The following is a 20988-nucleotide window of genomic DNA, read 5'->3' as shown; positions in this document are numbered from 1 at the left end:
CCGATAATGGGATTTTGGGGAGGAAAGATATTGCTCGGGTGTAATTTCCAAATATTAGAAAAGATTAGAGAATTAGGATTGATTATCAGAAAAGAACATGAACCATAGTGAGTTCACAGGTGAACACTGACAAGTTTCTTCTCACTAAATTCCCTTAGAAAAAAGACAATCAGAGACTATCAAAGAAAGTTTTTAAAAATTGGAAATCATGCTTATTGGTCCATGAATCAGAAATTTTTAATGAAAAAAATACTAACATTCATTTTAATCATGTAATGCAAAGAAAACTTGAGGTCACTTTTGTTATTAAATAAATATTCAATGTATAGATTACAAACCAAACATTGGCTTATGTCCCTTGGAGAAATAGGAAAAGAAGAAAAACATGAGATAGATTGTAATCCACTAAATAAATTGAGCTATATAAACATTAAATGATGAGAGCAGTGCTGGGGGTGTTCCAGGAAAAGTGACAACGGAAACTATTCTGCATTTTAATTAGGCCTTAAAGAAAGATAGCAGTTCAATAGCCAACAAAGATGGACAAGATCATTTCAAAGGAAGGGAATGAGAAGAGACTAAAAAGAAATGATGGAGAGTGTCTGCAAAATTAAACATATGGACTTCAGCACAGAAGAATAGTTGGAAATAAAACAGAGAGATGAGTAGCCGCAATACCAGGCTAAGAAAGTTGGATGTTTTTCATAAGCAATGGAAATCTATGAAAAGCACTTTGATCAAGAGTCATCTTATAAAAGTTGCTAAAGGAAATTTTTACCTGTAGCTGAGTACAAATGAATTTGGGTTCTAGAGGGACAGTAAGAGAGTGTTCTAATAGTTCAGGCAAGAAGTTTACACCTGGGTCTGAATTAGGGTTTAGGGGACAAGAAAAAAAGAAGTGAGCACAGATAATATAGAGAAAGGCGATCAGTAATTGCAAACAGCTGTTGGGTGCTTAATAAGTGACTTAGAATCATCTGAATTATCCAGCAATAGGTAACTTTTCTCTTCATTTCACTGAATGTTGATCATCTTCGCCATAATGACGTGGTCACAAGTAGTGCTGGGACTTGCTCCTAAATTTCACTGACATCAAAAGCCCACATTTTTAACCTCTATGATTTCTAATACTTTAAGCTCATTATCCTGAGCATTAAGGAGAAAATTGGAGCCAAAAACGAGGTTTCAAGCTTAAGTAATTGTGAAAATAATGGTTATCAATCAAAATAAAACATGGAACATTAGAAGAAAGAGTTAATTCAGGAAGATTAGGCACAAATCCCACCTCTAGCTAAACAACCCTGCCTGCCTCCTGACAAGTATTAAGATTTCAACATTATCTGAAAAAAAAAATGTGTCTTTAACATATTATTTATTGGTCCTATTTTAGACTTTAAATGTTTGAGTTATTCTGTCATGAGCTCCTTCCAACTTAATTCACTGAAATTCTGTTGTTTTCTCAGGTGAGAAGTTTCCAGACAAGAATCCTAAGGTACAGTTAGTGATATCGTATGAGGATATGAAGCTGACCATACTTGTGAAACACATGAAAAACATTGTAAGTTTATAATACATAAGAAGAAACATATAATCCTACTTTCAAAAATCATTTGCCTCCTCTGGGCAATTAGTGTCAACATTACTAAGAGGAATGGGTCTAGCAACCAAGTTTAAATAAGGAACAATGAGCCAATTATAGTTTTTGGTTTGTTTTTTTTTTTTTCTCAGTATGATTGCAATCCTTAGGCTAAAACTACAAAATATTTCACAGGGAAAGTCCTAGGATGAAAATTGGATTTTATGCAAAAATGAAGTGTCAGGAAAAATCTAATGAATAGGCTCTGAGAAAGCAGGAATAGCTTAGGAATTAAGGGCTTAAAAAAAAAAAAAAACATCAAGATTGGGTCCTAAGAATTTCTATCTCATCCTGTGGAAGATGTGAAAGATGGACTCTCTTTGACAGTAGCTTCTTTGTGAAGCTAAGCATCACTAGGGTTTCCTGACAAATTCTAATTTTATTCTGAGTTTATACAATCAATTTAACTACCAGTTACCATCTTTGGTGTTTGGAATTTTGTTGTTAATTGTTTATATTTTTTTTTATGTTTGAGAATGGGAACCCCATCTTTGCATCTTCAGAACTGAAAGCAAATCTGTTTAGCTTCCGAGGATAACTAAAAGCTCCACTCTCTTACTACAATCCGCTCAATATGGGTCAAATCACAGGTTAGGATGGTAATTGGACCTCATCATTAAGAAAGAGAGGGAGTCTCTGCATCACAAGTTAATTGACTGATTATCTCAATCTAGGTGTAGCAAACAGAAAAGGGTAACTAAACCTCACCAGCCCTTACATTCTTCTGGACTCTTGCCCAAACAGGTACTCCACATAGCTCAACTCCCCAGAAGACTATACTGGATAAGAAAGTCAATAACACAATTTTGGCTCTCCTCTTTAGGCATATAAATCTCTCAGGATGCAATTGAAAGGGTCTAAAGGAGCAAACCCTTCTCCCCATGACATGCATTTGATACACACCAAAATTTAATAAATATTTGTTCAATGAACAAATAATTGCCATAATTAGCAGGGGATACATTTGTTACAACTATACTAGCCAGACATCCAAGGATGCTTATTAGTAAATCTGTGGTGTTCACTGTCAACAATTTTTGTAATATCTGGGCAAATATTTTTAATTTTTTTTGTAGATCTTTTATTAATTGACATGATCTTTCATTGCTTTTGATAAGATATTTTTAAATGAGACTAGAATTTGTTTAAGAAACTCATGTTGGGAAATGAGATTTTTTTCAGAAATTATTTATAGCTAAAAGCATGTCCATGGTCTTTAGCGCCCATTATAAATATATGATAAAACAATATATGAAGAAATATTGTTAAGTCAAAAGAACTCACATACATATATGATATATGGTTGTCCTCTTGAAAACTATATATTTGTTTCAGTGACGTTGTCATTTTTCAAAACCTTTTAGGGAATGCCCATGGAAATTGCTTTTTAGATCTGGCATATAAACCACACAGGAAACTTGGTGATGCTATTTGATGGTCATGCCATATATTTGATCAAAAGCAATATTAAATAACTTGGTCACCCATTTCATTCACCAGATGAATTCTCAAATTACTTTTGACAGTCTTCAAAAATGAATTTTACACTCAGATGAAGTTTCACTACCAATGAGGGTATGAGGATATTCAAAGAGAATGTGATGCAGGCATAGAGGGTGAGAGGGAGGGAGAAAGAGCCAGAGTTTACGATGGAGATCAAGTTACGGGAAAAATGACAAATGACCAAGTGGATCCAGAAAGAAAGGAAAACAAAAAAACAAAAATGAGCATGTCCACAAGAGCTGTACTATTGCCAGTGCCCCCAGAATTGAAGTGATCAGGGAGGTAAAACTTGTTGCAGTCCGACTATTCCGTCTACCTTCTGTTTCCCATTCCTCCCTAGTCTCTTTAACACTGAGCGATTTCAGGACCTGAAATTCAGCTTTAGATCCCTTTTCTTTTTCTACATCTAGCTTCTTCATGGCTTTAAAAATCCTTTCATGTCTTTTCTTCCCTTTTGACAACTCCAGCTCAGAGTGCTTCCCTCAATCCATCATGGTATGTACAACTAATTACTCTTTTTTTTTTTTTTTTTGAAAGATGACATTTTTTTTAATTTATTTTTTTATTGGTTGTTCACAACATTACAAAGCTCTTGACATATCATATTTCATACATTAGATTGAAGTGGGTTATGAACTCCCAATTTTACCCCAAATGCAGATTGCAGAATCATGTCGCTTACTCTTTGATGCCAGTGGAAATTCAATCGGCTTCTCAGACTTAATAGGCACCAAATCAAACTTCCAATGATGGCCCCCTCTAAACTTGCTTCTTTTCCAACCTGCTCCTCTGGTAAACAGCACTTTGGGCCTTCTGGTCACTCAGGTTAAAGATCTTAATGTCATTTGATTCTTCTTCTCCCACAGCTACACCCATTTTATCAGCAAATTCTGTCAGTGTGCTTTTGAAATAAACCCCAAATCCCAACCCACTTTCCACCTCACTGCTACTATCGTTGCTTCAAGTCACCATCATCCCTCACCTAAATGACTGCTGCGGTCTCTCAACAGTTGTTGCTTTTGCCGTAATTCTTCATAATCTCTTCCTAACCTAGCCGCTAGAATACACCTTGGAGAACAAAGTCAGAGCCTATCATTACTTTCTTTATGTCCTTTTGGAGGGAGACTCTCATATCACTTTCAATGAATGACAAGATAATTACTAATGGCTCATGAGGTGTTACTAATCTGGTCCCCTTGACCTCTCCATTAACTACCTCAGACTCCCTCAACCACTCCATTCCGGCCTCAGTGACTCCCTTGCAGTTCCTTGAATAGAGCAAGTATGTTGATGCCTCCTACTTCCATCTATCTTGAATGCTCTTCGCTAGCCTTATGAATCAATATTCTCCATGATTCAGTCTTACATGTCTCAAATGACTACATTTTTTTATCATCTTTTCAGGTTCTTCTCTGACCCCTCTGTGTAAAATTGCAACACCATCCCTCTTTGTGATCATTTACATCTTTCTTTCTTCCTTTATTTTCTCACCTTCTCTGTATCAAATACATGGTAGTACTCAATGAATACCTTGTTAATGCAAGAATGCCAGATGACTTCTCATGTGAACAACTAAGGACGGGGATTTTTTTCTCACTTAAAAATCATCAAAACAAAGTTTTCCCAAATTGCAATTTTTGCAGCTTCTTTCAAACGACCATTTTATTTCTTCTGTTTATTTGAAATCAGAGAGAGTATTTTAATATAAATGACATTAAGATCTATCTATAAATTCTTAACATATTTTCTTTTCTCATTTCAAGTTTTAGCTAATTGTTATTTATTTTTTGAGCCTTTAATATGTTCACATGCCAAAGTAATCAGACTAAAGAAGTTGTGCTTGATTTTATATTAATATTAAAATGAATTATTATGCCTGCGGTTCTGTTATATTTATTATTAAGTTTGATGAAAGGAATTGTTTATCTTATATTAAATCTTTGAAGCCTTGCTCTAAGAATTACTTCCCTCCTGTGAGACCACAAGCTAAAACAAAATTGCTAAAATTCTTTCCCCTTCAAAACAGCACAATATGATTTACTCTACTGAACAGAGACTGACAAAACACTGCAATTATTTACAAGTTTGGCCAATAGGTTTTCTTAAAAAATATATTGCAGTTTTTATGGCAAAGACACATGTAAAATCATTTAGATTTGAAATATTAAAAAAAAAAATCTCTGTCCCCTTTCCCATGATTCTCACTTTAAGATGCTCTCTTCCATTGGCTTCTGCAGCGTCTATCCTGCCCCCATAGATGACCCTAGTCTGTGTGTCATTTGGGGGCTGTTTTCTTCTCTCTGCACCAGGGTAGAACATGCCAAAGGCTCTAAAAGTAATCAGTAGGATGAAACCCTCTTCTGATATTGAATCTACCCACACTATTATCTTTTATACTGTAACAAGTAATTTAAAACGAGGAACAAGTAATGTCACAAAACTGCAAACACCTTAAATTTAGTCTTATTTGATTCTAAGATATAGGAAAATAGCTGATATATATGAAAATTAGCAGAAGAGAGAGAAGTGGAGTCAAATATAATAAGAATCTCAAGGTACATACACATAGACACATACACACAGGCATGTACACAGAGACACACACAAAATGTTTTATTACATTGTATTTTTTTATTTTAAATTTATCTTATAATTTTAATGTATATTAGCATAGCCTGGCTTTAAAAAAAAATAAGGCTCCTGGGTTTATAACCTCCAGTGATTTTGATTCTATAAGTTTAAGTTTAGATGCTTGCTACATCTATGTTGTACCAATACCTCCTGGTCTCTACTCATTTTCTATACCAGTTTTTCTCTTGCTGCAAAACATGAGCATTGTATGAGGCTCACAAGCAAATGGACATGGACCACACTTTCAGAAACATTTCTAGAGTTGCTAGCTACCACATACATGGCACTCTGCATTAAGTGTGAATTCCGGACTTAGCATCAAGTAAATTGTAATGCCTGTTGGAGTAGAAAAGAGAAAATTTAAAACTTGAGGTTAACAAAGCAGGGCTGTGGAAGTGGAGTGCAGATAATGGCAACACTGGGCACACATAAGGAACAAGATTCTGGGTATCCTCTCCAAACTGATCTGGCTAAGTCTACTGAATATCCCAACTCTAATTGTTTAATATCTAGATTCTTAAAGAAAACTTTAAAAACTGTTCCATCCTAGATGTATTTAAATCAAAATTAATGACAACTCCTTAATGAAGAATGATTTATTTATAGCAATCATTCCATCAGTTTTATTTAGCACATATTCCTTAAATTAAAAAAAAAAAATGTTCTCCGGGAGTTGGCTCATTATGACATTGATCTCCCATTTCAAAGAATGAGATAAAAAAAAAAAAAAGGATAGTGAAGAGGAGCCAGCCCTGCTGCATAGATTCTAATGTGTTTCATGATGCTTTTAGCCAAGGAAACAATAACCCTTAAAGGTTGCCAATTATTTCTTAATGAAGTGGACCTTAAACTCTTCTGAACACCTGATATCATTGATCTCTTTGGAACAGTCAACATCTTTAATGCCTCCTTTCTTCTGGAACTTTTTCAAAGATCTCCATGAAACTGGACTGTCTCCACATTCTCCAACCTCTCTGACAACATTCTCGCTGAGGTTTCCTTACCTCTGATAAGTTTTAAAAAGGAGATATACATAGTTACTTAATAAAGGGTGGCTTCACCCTTAACCCTTAAATGTGGAGACTTTCCAATATGCAGAGCTTGAACTGCTGAAACTAATTTTCAAAAAAAATAATTTCATCTAATCTGAGACTTTGAAGATAATATGAATTACTCCTAAGTTTATAGGTCTATTTTTAATCTTTCTCTGATTTCCATTTACATATTTCCAACTGTCTGATGGGCATCAACACTGTGGTATCTTGCATCTATTTAAACTCAAAAATTCTGAAATTCAGTCTTCTACTTTCCACTAAAACCAGGTTTCATTGTGAATTACTTATTTCTATAAGCTTTTGCCCCATCTTCAAGTAACCTCTAGTCAAAACTTCTCTGTTTTCTGTATTTCAACTCATTTTAACAAATATATAATCGTTGACAAATTCTTTTAATTTCTTTTTGCCTCTATTATTCTCAAAATCCTATTCAATATTCTCTATCATTTCATCTATGAATTAATTTGATTGATTGATGTGATATCCTGTCTGTTTTCTTCTTCCTCTAATTCCTCCTGCACAAAACTCCATTTTTGTCATATCAATAAACAATTTTAATAGTCTCTGTAAAGTTCAAATTCTTTAGCTGACTACATAGGTACTAAACAATCTAGCTATAAACACTTTTTATATTGCCCCAATACAAAACTTGTATTATATCTAGATGTTTCCTTCATCTTGACCAAGCACCATCATTCTGTCTAGCCATGTCTTATTTCTATTTACCTTCTACACCCAGTGCAACCTTGCAGGTTCAACTGAAACCACTCATCTTCTCTGAAGCTCCAGGGCCACACTTGCTCCTGGTGAACTTTCCACCTTTGGGAACTTCTTATACATAATACACATACCATTCATGTGACATTAATTGCCTATATCAGCTCTTGAAATTTTGATCATCTTATTTTATATAGTAGTTTCAATTGCATTGATAATTTCCTGAAAATAAAAAATGGTGAAATATATTTTGTGTATACTAAAGTGTTACTACAATACTCTTTTTTTCTCCAATACATTAATCTTCAACTAAAGGGAACACCTCTTTCTCCTCACCTGCAACAAAGCTCCTGCCTTCAAGGAGCAGAATGCAAGCAGAACCACCTTTCTTTTTATTTATTTATTTTGTACATTAATCTTTTATTGGTTCATAATAGTTATATATAATAGTAGGATTCATTTTGATGTAATTATAAATATGAGGAATATAATTTGTTCCAATTCAGTTCCCAGTACCTACCTTTCACCTTCCTCTTCTCCCTCCCCCTATTCTCTTTCTTCTACTCTACTGTTATTTTTTCTATTTATTTACATTTTAATTAGTTTCTTGTGGATATACATAATGAGGAGATTCACTGTAATATATTCATATATGTATATTGGAAAGTTAGATTAGATTTATATCACTGATCCTGTTTCTCTTCCCTCTTCCCATATCCCTTCTTCCCTGATCTTTCTTTTGTTTTGATGAAATTCCCACCCCCAACCTGTTTCTTTTTTCTCTCTTTTTTCTCCTTACTTTAGATCAACTTCCACATACCAGAGAAAACATTCAATCTTTGACTTTCTGGGTCTGACTTATTTCACTTAGCATTATAGTTTCCACTTCCATCCATTTACCAGCAAATGGCATAATTTAATTATTTTTATGGCTGAATAATAATCTATCATGTATATATATACCATATTTTCTTTATGTATTCATTTGTTGAAGGGCACCTAATTTTATTCCATAGTTTGGCTGTTGTGAATTTTGTGCTGCTATAAACACTGATGGCATCACTATAGTAGACTGATTTTAGATCTTTTGGAAATATATGGAGGAGTGAAACAGCTAGGTCACATTATGGTTCCAGTCCTAGATTTTGAGGAATCTCCATACAGCTTTCCAGAGTGGTTGCTCTAATTAGCAGTCCCACCAACAAGGCATAAATGTACATTTTTCCTTACATTCTTGTCAATTTATTATTATTTGTATTCTTGATAATTGCCTTTCTTACTGGAGTTATATGAAATCTTAATTTGGTTTGAATTTGCACTTCGCTAATTGCTAAGGTGTGGAACATTTTTTCATCTATTTGTTGACCTCTCATATTTCTTCTGTTCAGTTCATTTGCCCATTTATTAATTGGGTTGTTTGATTTTTTGGTGTTGAGGTTTTTTTAGTTCTTTATATATTTTAAATATTAATGCCCTATCTGAGAAATAGGTGTCAAAAGATCTTCCATTCTGTAGGCTGTGTCTTCACACTCTTGTTTCTTTTGTTGTGGAGAAGTTCTTAGTTTGAAGGTATTCCACTTATTCATTTTTAGTTTTGTTTCTTGTGCTTAAGGGGTCTTGTACAGGAAGTTGGTTCTTATGCCAATATGCTGTAGTGTTGAGCCTACATTTTCTTCCAGCAGTTGCAGAGTTCTAAATTCCTAGGTCATTAATACACTTTGAGTTGACATTTGTGCAGGGTAAGAGATAAGGGTCCAGCTTCATTTATATATATATAGATAGATAGAGAGAGAGAGAGAGAGAGAGAGAGAGAGAGAGAGAGAGAGTGAGTTATGGTTTGGATGTGAGGTATCCTCCAAAAGCTCACATGTGAGACAATGTAAGAAGGTTCGGAGGAGAAATGATTGGGTTTCCGAGAGTCTTAACCTAATCAATGAATTAATCCCCTGATAGGGATTAACTGAATGCTAACTGAAGTGGCAGGGTGTGGCTGAAGGAGGTGGGAAATGGAGGCGTGGCTTTAAGATATATATTTGTATCTGACAAGTGGAGTCTCTCTCTCTGCTTTCTGATCATCATGTGATGATCTGTTCCATTGGTTTTCATATATGTTTTGGTGCAAGTACCATGCTGTTTAGTTTCCATAGCTCTGTAGTATAATTTCTGGTCTGATATTGTGATGCACCCAACATTGCTCTTTTGGCTCAGATTACTTTGACTATTCTAGGTCTTTATTTTTCCAAAAGAATTTTAGTGCTGTTTTTTCCAGTTCTGTGAAGAATGTCATTGATACTTCAATGAGAATTGTACAAAATCTATATAATACTTTTGGTAGTATGGCCAATATTAATTCTGTCTCTCTAAGAACATGGGAGGTCTTTCCATCTTCTAAGGTCTTTTTAAATTTCTTTCTTCCCCTTCTATAGTTTTCTTTGTAAAAATCCTTTCACATCCTTCATTACATTAATTCCCAAGGTTGTTTTATTGTCTCTTTGTTTGTTTTGTTTTACAACATAATCTTCTTAATACACAGTTGTTAAATAAGCAAACATTGGCTTCAATGTATAGCACCATAAAAAATATAATCCAGACCAAATTACTGTCAGCTATATTTTCAAATGAATAGATTTTCTGAGTTTAGCTGTCTACAATACTTGATAATAAACAGGATGTTCAAGTGCCCAATATTTCATCTTAAAATCTGTCTCACTTAAAAAGAAAGTGAATTCTTATTGAGGGCAATTTTTTCAAATGTTCAAAAGCTCTAGGCACTCTCTGTGTTACATAACCATCAATACATATGTATCCACATGACTGGAATTCAATAATCACTGCCCTGTTGTTTGTTTGTTTTCTGACAGTCTTGTTCCCTAATCTGTCCTTTCTCCAAATCCCCCTCAATGTTACATTTTTCTGTAAAATATATATGCTAAGAGAGAAGAAACAATAGAAAAACCACAAGATTGATAAGCAAGTAAAGATTTACAGAAGATAGCAAAAAGCTGAAAGTTTAAATTTTGTCAAATTATTTTTTAAAAGACATTTCATTTAGGACTGTATTTTGCATTTGCAAAAAAATTACAATAATCAATTAAATAATTAAGTTCCAGGAAATTCAAATTTTTTTATTCCATATGTCAAAGTACTCTTCATAGAAACAAGCATTAAAATGCAAATACTGGAAATCATGCACTCTCTGAGTTAAAACTCCAATCTGACATAGGTAGGTCTTCATTTTTAACACAAAAATTCAATTCCTCTCATCCCACCTCCTCTGCCTACAAAGTGTCAGAATCTTCTTTCTCATTCATTTTGCATTCTGCTTTGTTTCAGGAGAGGCTTATGCCTGCTGAGGAAGCTGTCTATCTCAGTTGTTTGTCCTTATAAGAATTGATTAAGTTTAAGGCTGGGGCTAGAGCTCAGTGGCAGAGCTCTTGCCTCGAATGTATGAGGCACTGGATTCAATCCTCAGCACCACATAAAAATAAACACATAAAATAAAGTCATGCTGTTCATCTACAACTACAAAAAAATTTTTAATTTAATTTTATAAAAGATTTAGTTAAGTTTACACACAGAAATACTAGCTTCCTAGAAAAATATGTCAGTTGCCATTCAACTGGATGGAACCCTGCAAGTGAACAAGTGGTACCTCCCTTCCTTCTGCTGTCTGACAGCCCGTCAACTATTAGAATGACTTTTCCAGGTGTCTTTTCTTTAGACTTACTTTCTATTAATATCATGAAAAGATGTTTTGCCTATCCAATCTGTACCAAGAACCCACAGGTACTTTTAAGATATATTTCACCAAAAGAAAACTAAAAAATTTTGTACCCATATTCACAGAGTAGTAAGCTGAATTTTAGCAAATTTATATCTTTTTCTAAGCTCCCACAACCGAGGAATGAGATATAAAGCCTTCAAAATTATGGGCTTTTATTTCTTAATCTAGATTTTATTATTAACATCCTTTTATATTACTAATGCAACCTAAGGTATACCTGTTCCTGACAGACACTGCCCAGAAAGACTCTTCAAATGTGTGCCTGGCCCATTAAAAACAATTTCCAAAAGAGACCTGGTCATCTTCTTGTGTACCCATGAAATATCCCTGTCTATTAGCCACGTTATATTGGGCACACAAACCTAATCATCACATAACTAAGTGAAGAGAACAAAGAGGGGCAGATAATAGATGTCATGCAAAACCTTGACTTTATGGTTATAAAAGTCCTTATGTGTGTCTTGAGAATTAAAAACAGTGATCAAAACTTCTGGTTGCAGTGCAGTAAGATAAGACTACAAGAGATCTTCCCACTTACTGATTATAACAGATAGATGATTGATAGAACAAATCTGAAAGGTAAACAAAAACAAGAAAAGTATGGAAGGGGATCAAAATTTGGAGAGGTTACTCACGTATGGATATATTCATATTCTCTCTCTCTCTCTCTCTCTCTCTCTCTCTCTCTCTCTCTCTCTCTCCCCCCCCCCCCATGTGATTGTCACTGTGCCCTTAACATGGGAGTGGTAGTTACAAAGAGTCCAGGTGGTATTGGCAGCTTTGGCAGCAAAAACTCCAATAGTAATTCTGTATTTCTGATTAAAGAAATGCAAAAAAGTGGCCTATGCTTGCCAGATAGTTTAAGGAAAATCCCTGATAGGAGAGAAACAGAAAAGGGTATATATGTACCCCTCTTATGTATAAACAAATAATTCTCAGGCTAATTTCTGAGCTACTCTTCAGCAGAACAGACTCAAATCAGAATAACAAAGGCTTTGAGAATTGAATTGGGATTTGAACACTTTCAAACAACACTTGACAGAATTTACAGTCCTAATTGGGTTGACAGCTTACTTAAAACAAAAATATCAATTTTATCCAGCAGATTAAATTGCCAGAGTCTATACAACATAATGTTAATAATATCCAGGATATGATATTACCCAGAATTACTCATACAATGACCAGGCAATTGACAAACTTCAACTGAAAAAAGTTATCGATAGACACCAAGCTGTGATGATCATATTTTTGGAACTATCAGACAAAACTTTGAAGTAGCAATAATAATTCTTCTCTAAGAATTAAGAAATTCCTATTTGAAATTAACAATGCATTAGGCATTATCAGAAGGAATTAAAGACTATAAGAACATATAAATTTAAGGATTAAAAAAGAAAATATCAAAAATGAAAAAAATGATGATGAATGAACTTAATAGAAGAATGGAGGTGATTCTTCAGTAAACATGAAGGAAACTCAGCAAAAATTATCTAAAGAACACAGAAGGGGAAAAAAAGATTTAAATAAGAAGAACAGAATTTCACAGACCTGTGGGAAAAAAATCAGAACATCTAACATTTGTATCTTTGGACTCCCACAAGGACAAAGGAAAGGGGGAGAAAAATATTGGCCCCAAACATCCAAATTTTAGTGAAAGACATGAATTTATAAATTTAATAAGCTCAGGGAGTACCAGAAAGAAAAAAATCAAAGAAAATCATATCTTTACACACTGTAATCAAACTGCTCAAAACAAATAACAATGAAAAAAAAAAAGTTTTTTGAAATTGCTAGAGACAAACAACACCTACCAAGGAAGAAAAAAAAAAAACACTGTAGGCAAGAAACCACAGGAAAGTGTTGAAAGAAGACAATTTAGAATTCTATGGCTAGAGAAAATAACCTCATCACAAAGGAGAAGCACAAAAATATTCTGATGAAGGAAAACAAAAAGAATATGACCCAAGCAGACAAACTCCACAAAACAAAACAAAAAGCTGTATATTATTTTTATATATTCTATGAAAGCTAAGGCCAATGATTTGGGATGTTTCATTTGTTCCAATTTAGGGAATTAGTAATTTTTCCTCTTAGTATTGCTCCAGCTGTATCCCTCAAATTTTGATATGTTCATTTTCCTACAGTTTATACTTCTTATAGTTCTCTTCTGATTTCTTTTTTGTCCACAGATTATTTAGAAATATTCTGTTTCATTTCCTATTATTTGGAAAAATTTCAGGGATGTTATCCATTACTAATGTCTGGTTCAATTCTACTGAGGTTAGAGGACATTCTCGTTTGATAGGAATCCTTTTAAATGTGTTGAAGCTTGTTATATTGCCTAGAACATGATACATCTTGGTAAATGTTTCATGTATGTTTGAAAAGAATATGAGTTCTACTATTGATGAGTAGAGTATGCTACAAATAAAAATTAGGTTATGTTGGTTAATTATGTTATTCAAGTCTTTTATAACCTTAGTGATTTTCTGTATACTAGTTCTGATGAACTATTAAAAGAAAGATATTAAAATTCCCAACTATAATTGTTACTGTGCACACTGTTGCATGAACATTTAAATTACTATGTCTTCTTGAGTATTAAATCCTCTATCATTAGGAAATTATTTTTTTTAGTCCTGGCAATACATTTTGCTCTCAAGATACTTTTCAGATATTTATATGTTAATCTAGATTTCTTTTTATTAATATTAGCATGGTATGTCTTCTTCATCCATTTAACCTATTTGTATCTTCCCATTTGAAGTCAGCTTCACATTAACTACAGATATCATAGATATTAGATGACAGAGAGATAGATATGCATGCTGTAGAGCAATATAGTACAATCTCTAGCACATAAATGTGTTGATTCTATAATTATTTATGTGTTTTCCCAAGTATATGGTTAAGCCAATTTTCATATCCTGGATTTACAGAATGAGTCTTCTAAACCCAAAAGAAGAACATAGCATTCAATCTGCTATTTTTAACCTTCTTAGATACAGTTCATTATTCTATCCTTTCAAATCTTGCCCTGATCATCTAATCTTGCATATCTGCTACCACTCAGATGATTGATATCTATGCATTATATACCTATAAACTTATTTAAATCATAATAAAACCGTTTTTAAGATATAAATAAGTATCTGAAGTACAAAGGCAGACAACTTTTTTAATCTCTAAATTACTAGTTTCTGACCTTTGCCATCCAATCTTCCTCCTATAGTAGCAAATATATCAGCATCATACATCTAATCTTCCGATATTTCATCTGTTATGAATAATTCTTCAACGACCCCTAATGAAACAGAGTTCATCTCCTTTCTTTATACAATTTGCTTAGCACTTAGGGATAGAGGCTGATGGTCAGGAGATTTCGAGTCATTTAGAGAATGTCAGCAATTTTTTTAAGAGTTTAATTACCAGTTAATTCATAAGCAGCTCATCAACATTTGCTATTGAGTAGATACTTAAAAAAAAAAGAGAGAGTTTTGAAACCACCCTTCTTAAACGTTATTAAGATGAAGAAGTTGGTTTACGATCTGCAAATGCCCGCCTTCTCAGAGGCTCGGTTTTCCCTAGATCATTCAGCTAACCCAGCATTTCTTAACCGAGGCATAATTGCCATGTGGAGCTGGAAAATTCTTTGTTGTAGGAGGCAGTCCTGTGCATTGTAAGTTGGTCACAGCGTCCCTACTTTGTAACGACTAAAAGCCAGCTGGGAAAAGCAGAATCCAAAGATGGTCATCCTTGTCTGAAGGAATTCATAGCTCACGCTGCTCTTGACCTTGCGGGTGAAAACATGTGGCTTTCGAACAACATGTATTTGAAAACTATGGACAAATTCAATAAGTGGTTTGTGTCAGCATTTGTCACTGTAGAGCATATGAGATTTATTATGCTTCATGATACAGGGCAAGAAGATGGAATCAGGAACTTATGTACTGATGTTGATGATTTATACATAAAATTTGCAATGAATCCATTTTATAAACTCAATTGTCTTGTTCAGTCAGGGCATTTGACAGAAAATTTCAATCCTTTGGGAAGAAACACCTTTTAAGCTGAATGCAGAGTAAACAATGTCACCACAATGGGCTACACTTCTGAATTATGTACATTATAAGTAACTGGATTAAATAATTTGGAAAACTTAAAAAATAAATAAAGATTGAAAAGTGGAAAACCATGCCAAACTTCACAAGGTACTTCAGTGACAAAATCTGAAGCTCTAATTAAAATTCTAGATTTTGAGAAGCAATTTAATTTGTGCATATTGAATCAGAAAAAGAATTCTGTTAGACTGTAACTTCTGTAGGTTGTTAACAACATTAAGTTGAAGATTAAGTTAAAAAAAAATAGTTGTCCCTCAGTATCCATCTGGAACTAGTTTACAGGGCCTCCCTATAGATGCCCAAGTCCCTTATATAAAATAGCATAGTGTTTGCATATAAGCTAATAAGCTATCGTCATTCTCCTGTGTTTTTGAAATCACCTCTACGTTACTTATAATATCTACTTCAATAAAAATGTTATGTAAGTAGTTGGTATACTATGCTGTTTAGGTAATTTTTACAAGTTAAAAAGTTTGTACATGTTCAGTACAGATGCGATTTTTTTAAGAAAGCATTTTTGATCTTTAGTTTGTTGAATCCAAACCAGTGGATGTGGGAGCTGCAGATGAGGAGGGCTAACTGAAAATTTATATATTAAATATCATGAGATGATTTTACCAGTGAGTTTATTTCTTTGAAATTATGTTGATCCCTTTTCTCTATCCTCTCAAACACCAAAATGTTAGACACATAGTAATTATATTTTAAATGTGTTTTTTAAAAAAATATTGGAAATTACCTATTGATAAGAGTCCTGTTAAAGACTTAAATTTTTATATTAGGCAGAAGACCATCTTAATTTAATTCATGAAAACCTAAAATCCTTCTTCTCACATTAACCAACACATACAGTTTAGAAAGACCATTTTATCTTTTAAGTAAAGCAAAAAAAAAAAAAAAAACTGAATCACAAACACTTTAATTGTGCTTCTATACTTTTGCTAAACACTATCACTTTATTAAAAAAAAAAACTTTTCATGATGGCTACCTTGAGTTTAAAAATTGTAATTTGGCAGGCACAGAAATGAGAAAATGCTTTTTTTTTATGTTGTTTTGTTTCTGGCATAGACCTCAGGTTTTGATAGTCCTATCATATTTTAATCATCGTCAGTTCATTTCTACTGAAGCTTATATCATCCTGTGATTGGAAACATTTAACTTTAAAAAAAAGAAAATTCTCATAAATTATTCATTGAAAAGATAATAACCTATTAAATACAATTAAGCTTTGGATTAATCTACAGAAGTTTCCAAAGTGTCTTGATATTTTTAAACCAACTGTATCTTCATCACATTCCTAAGAAAACTTGATCTAGAAGGGTTCCAAATGCTTAGCCTTTCTTTGTAGAAAGTCAATATAGGGCATTGGTTAAGCACATAGGTTTTATAGAAAAACTTCCAATAGAATAAAGATGACAATATTGACTTGAGGATTATTTTAAGAGAGTGCTTCTTGTGTAATTAGTATTTATTATGTGTTAGCTATTATTATTATTACTATGTATGGAAAGTAAATATCTCCCTCAGATACCCATATGAAAATACTGAAGGGTAGCTGGCATACCTTAAATGTTAGATGATATTTATAAACAGTTTTAATTGTTTTGTTTTTGTAGCAACATGCTATTGCTTTCCTTTCTCTGTCGGTTTTGATAAATTAGCCTTATTTTCAATATACTTTCATTTTTTAGCCATAAGAGCAACAATAGTATTGAAAGCCATTTGAAATGCTGTATGCAATCTGGGGAAAGAAAGGCAGAATATTTGTATATTTAATTATTCATAAAACTAAAACAATACCATTTAGAGGTCAACATTCTGAATAAAGAATTGCTAATATACCTGCGTATATTTTAAGTTTTGCAACCTAAAACAATAATCAAGCTATGAATCCCTTATATTTCACTCTTCAGTTGAGAAAGAAATCTCCACTTAGTGAATTCTAAGAATATCCTAAGGCCTTCATTTCTAATCGTTTCAACAAGTAGGACCGCTTTTTAAACTTATTTTTTTAAAATGATTCTTTGGATGTCATTAAAATCTTTTTTAATATATGGTAAGTTTAAGAAATATAAAATAATTTTAAAATCTACTATGCATGCAGCAGTGCTTTAAAATATTAAATCTGTGTTAACAAAAGCACTGACATACATTTGATAAAAAAACAGTACACATATTTGAGACATCAATTCCCTCTGTGGGGAATGTTTGGTGTCAATATGGATCCAGCCCTTGCCCTCTACCCAGGGGTCCCTATAAGGCAACTCTTTGATTAAATGTTAATACCTAATATTAGCAGGAAATTTTCCTGCTACTTTTTGTTCCTTCCTTGTATTCTATCAAAAAGAGGCAAGATGGGGAGAATTGCACAGGGATAAGAGGAGGCACAGAAATACAGCACAACCCCCAAGAAATGGGCAAGTCTTCATCAGCTCCCAGAAGGAGATTTAAATAGCATATTATATTTATTTGATAATAAATTCCTAAGGAGTTAATGGAGATAACTACAAAGAGAAGGTGAGGAAAACCTTAAGGAGAGGAGCACAGCAATTAGGGGTCAAGTCTCCAGGTGAAAATGAGGATGGTTTCAGGTTCATCTTGAGATCAAGTCCAAATAATGATGTTATCCATACAGTCCAGCTCCAGTAGAAGGGAGTTGAAAAGGTTGGCCCATGCCTGTAATCCCAGGGGCTGGGGAGGCTGAGGCAGGACAATCGCCAGTTCAAAGTCAGCCTCAGCACCTTTGTGAAGGCCTCAGCACCTTAGCAAGACTCTGTCTCAAAATAAAAAATAAAAAGTGCTGAGAATGTGAGTCAGTATTAAGCACCCCTGGGTTCAATCCCAGTACCAAGAAAGAAAGACGAGAGAGAGACACAGACAGAGATAGCACACAGGAAAGAAGGAAGGGAAAGAGGGAGGGAGAAAGGAAGGGAGGGAGGGGAAGGGAAGGCATAGGTTAAAGGAGAGTAAGTACATAATTGTCTAATATGATCTTAGAGACAGGATTAAGTTAAAGTTTTTAAACACCGAAATATTATATATAACAAGCAGACCTTGACACATTTACTCCTGATCAACAACAAACTCAAATAATTTGGAGGAGAAAGACCAATCTATCAGAGACATGTCTTCAAATGACTAGTCGTTCTGGATTATCAGCTAGGATAAAACTTAAAAGTAGGACTCAAGATACATCCACTTTACCCTGCAATGCACCTTTTATTGCTTGCTATTACATTGCCATAAAGAAAAGAAACTACTTTAATGAAATCTTAGGAATGAAATCTTATTTCTCTATTGTATTGTAAATAATGATTCAACATATGGAGCACTTTCAAAGTGCTAGACATTATAATTATAAACCTTGTTCATCCAGTCATCTGATAATTAGGTATAGTCTTGTGCCACATAACAGTGTCTTGGTCAATGATGGATCTCATGTATGACAGTGGTCCCATAGGATCATAATGCAGTTTAATATTTCCTATGGCCTAGTGAATGCACAGTGTACAAGCAAAAGAAAAGGAAACTGCAGAAGAAGGAAAAAAAAAAAGAACCCCCAAGAAAATTCACAGTGAAGAGTTTAGCAGATGCTTTTGCAGACCTCAACAGGTTCCCTAGGACAAGTTTAAAAATATGGATTTCAACACAAAAAGGTTTGCATTAATAGACAGGAATATTCAAGGTGCGTTATCTGCTTACAAGCAAATTGATGATGAAAAAAAAGAAATAAGCCAAGAAAAATACGATGGACAAATTTCTGAAAATAGTGATAATTCCTGATGAAGAGACTCAAGATGATTCCAAATGGAGTTGGCATTGTTACCATAGAAGATAATGGTTCCATGCATATTGTTGCCCTGAAGACCTTCCAGTGAGACAGGATGTGGAGGTGGAAGACAGCGATGCTGATGACCCTGAGCCTGCGTAGGCCCAGGTTTTACAATAAAAATTAAAAAGTGAAAATAAGAATATAAAACACACAGCAGTTATAGTTGTTTTCAAGCCATTATTATTATAAAAAGAGTCAGAAGGTTTTTTTAAAAACTAAAAGTTTGTAACATAAAAGTTACAATATGCTAAGGTTAATTTATTGAAGAAAGAATTATTTTATAAACTTAGTGTAGCCTAAATGTAGAGTGTTTATAAAGCCCACCATAGTGCATGGTTATCCTAAGCCTTCACATCCACCCACTACTCACTCATCCACTCACTGCCTCACCCAGAGCAGCTCCCAGTCCTGCCACCTCAATTCATGGCACATGTCCTATACAGATGCACCACACTTTACTTTTTTATACTCTATTCCTACGATACCTTTTCTATATAGTTAAGTACACAAATGCCATTGTGTTATAACTGCCTACAGGATCCAGTACAGTAAAATGTTGTAGGGGTCTGTAGCCTAAGAGAAGCAGGCTATAGCACACGGCCTACATGAGTAAGTAGGCTCTGCCTTCTGGGTCTGCGTGAGTAAGTGTGGTGATGGGCAATGTTCATACAGGAATGATGAGGCACTTCTCAGAATTAAGAGTCAGGCGGTCAAGGTGCCAATCAACCCCAGATGCACCCTGGGAAGAAGGAGCTTAGTACAATCCAGTAAAAAAGAGTGCCACTATGTAGAGGGGGCCTTGAGCTATTCTGAAGTTCACCCTACTGTGCTCTCCTAAAGTGTTTCTTTTCACTTTCAATGAACCTCTGCCTTGTCTGCCAACTTAAAAAAAAAAAATTGACAGACATGACCATCTTTACTATCCACCATCTACCAAGCACTGTGCTTGAGAGAAGACTGCTATTAGTGGGGATTTAAGCATTTTGATTGGAGACATAGAAAGATTTTAAAGCTTTGAAGAAGATTCTTAGGGTGGACTCAGAAAGGTAAATAACCAAAAAAATAAAGCCCAGAAGAAATGGGAGGGAGTAGAACAAGAAGTGCATCTTCCATTAAATAATTTCTAATTTCATAAGGAAGATGATAAACGTATAATTTTCTATAACATTGAAAATAATAAATACTTTAATAACAAATTTAGAATATTTTGAGTTCAGAGTTAGTCTGACCAACAAAAAGTAAGTTTAGATGATTTTGCATTACCTTCTGAGCACAGTAAAATCATTTGCCTGAATTCTAGAAGAAAGTAATGGTGTTACTTTACTTCAATTCCTGAAAATAAGAAGTCCTTTGGATGACAGGAAGAAACTCCTCATCTATCAGATGGGGCTCTGATTGAGAACTCTGTATTTCTAAGCCTTCTTGTTCTCCATGTCAGTATTAAGTCTTTGCGAAGGTCAAAATAAAGCCAGAGTAAAAAAAAATCTCAGGTTAAGACAGTTAGACAAGTAGGGGTTATTTAATCATTTTAAAGTAAAATTTAATTTGCATAAACATAAGGGCAAAGGGTAAAATGAGAATTATTTGACAAGGAGACAGCTAGTGAATTCTTTAATAAATTATTTGAGATCTTTAAGGATATGATGCCCGTAAGAAGTGGAAAAGTTGATGTTGATAACACAGCTGCACTGGCAGGAAAAAAAGT

The 20988-nt window shown here is 34.0% G+C and overlaps 1 protein-coding gene across 1 annotated transcript in view; it reads left to right on the top strand.

Annotated features, from left to right (window-relative positions):
* The window catches only part of Pik3c2g (phosphatidylinositol-4-phosphate 3-kinase catalytic subunit type 2 gamma), a 318773-nt gene that overhangs the window by 282165 nt on the left and 15620 nt on the right, over positions 1–20988 (top strand). The window contains exon 30 of the mRNA XM_078015186.1: positions 1464–1558. Within this exon, the coding sequence (XP_077871312.1) occupies positions 1464–1558 (95 nt within the window). The remainder of the gene's footprint in view (positions 1–1463; positions 1559–20988) is intronic.

This window comes from Ictidomys tridecemlineatus, chromosome 6 (assembly GCF_052094955.1).
Source record: "Ictidomys tridecemlineatus isolate mIctTri1 chromosome 6, mIctTri1.hap1, whole genome shotgun sequence".
Lineage (NCBI taxonomy): Eukaryota > Metazoa > Chordata > Mammalia > Rodentia > Sciuridae > Ictidomys > Ictidomys tridecemlineatus.
The sequence above is the reverse complement of the archived record's forward strand: the minus strand, read 5'-3'. Positions and strand labels throughout refer to the sequence as shown.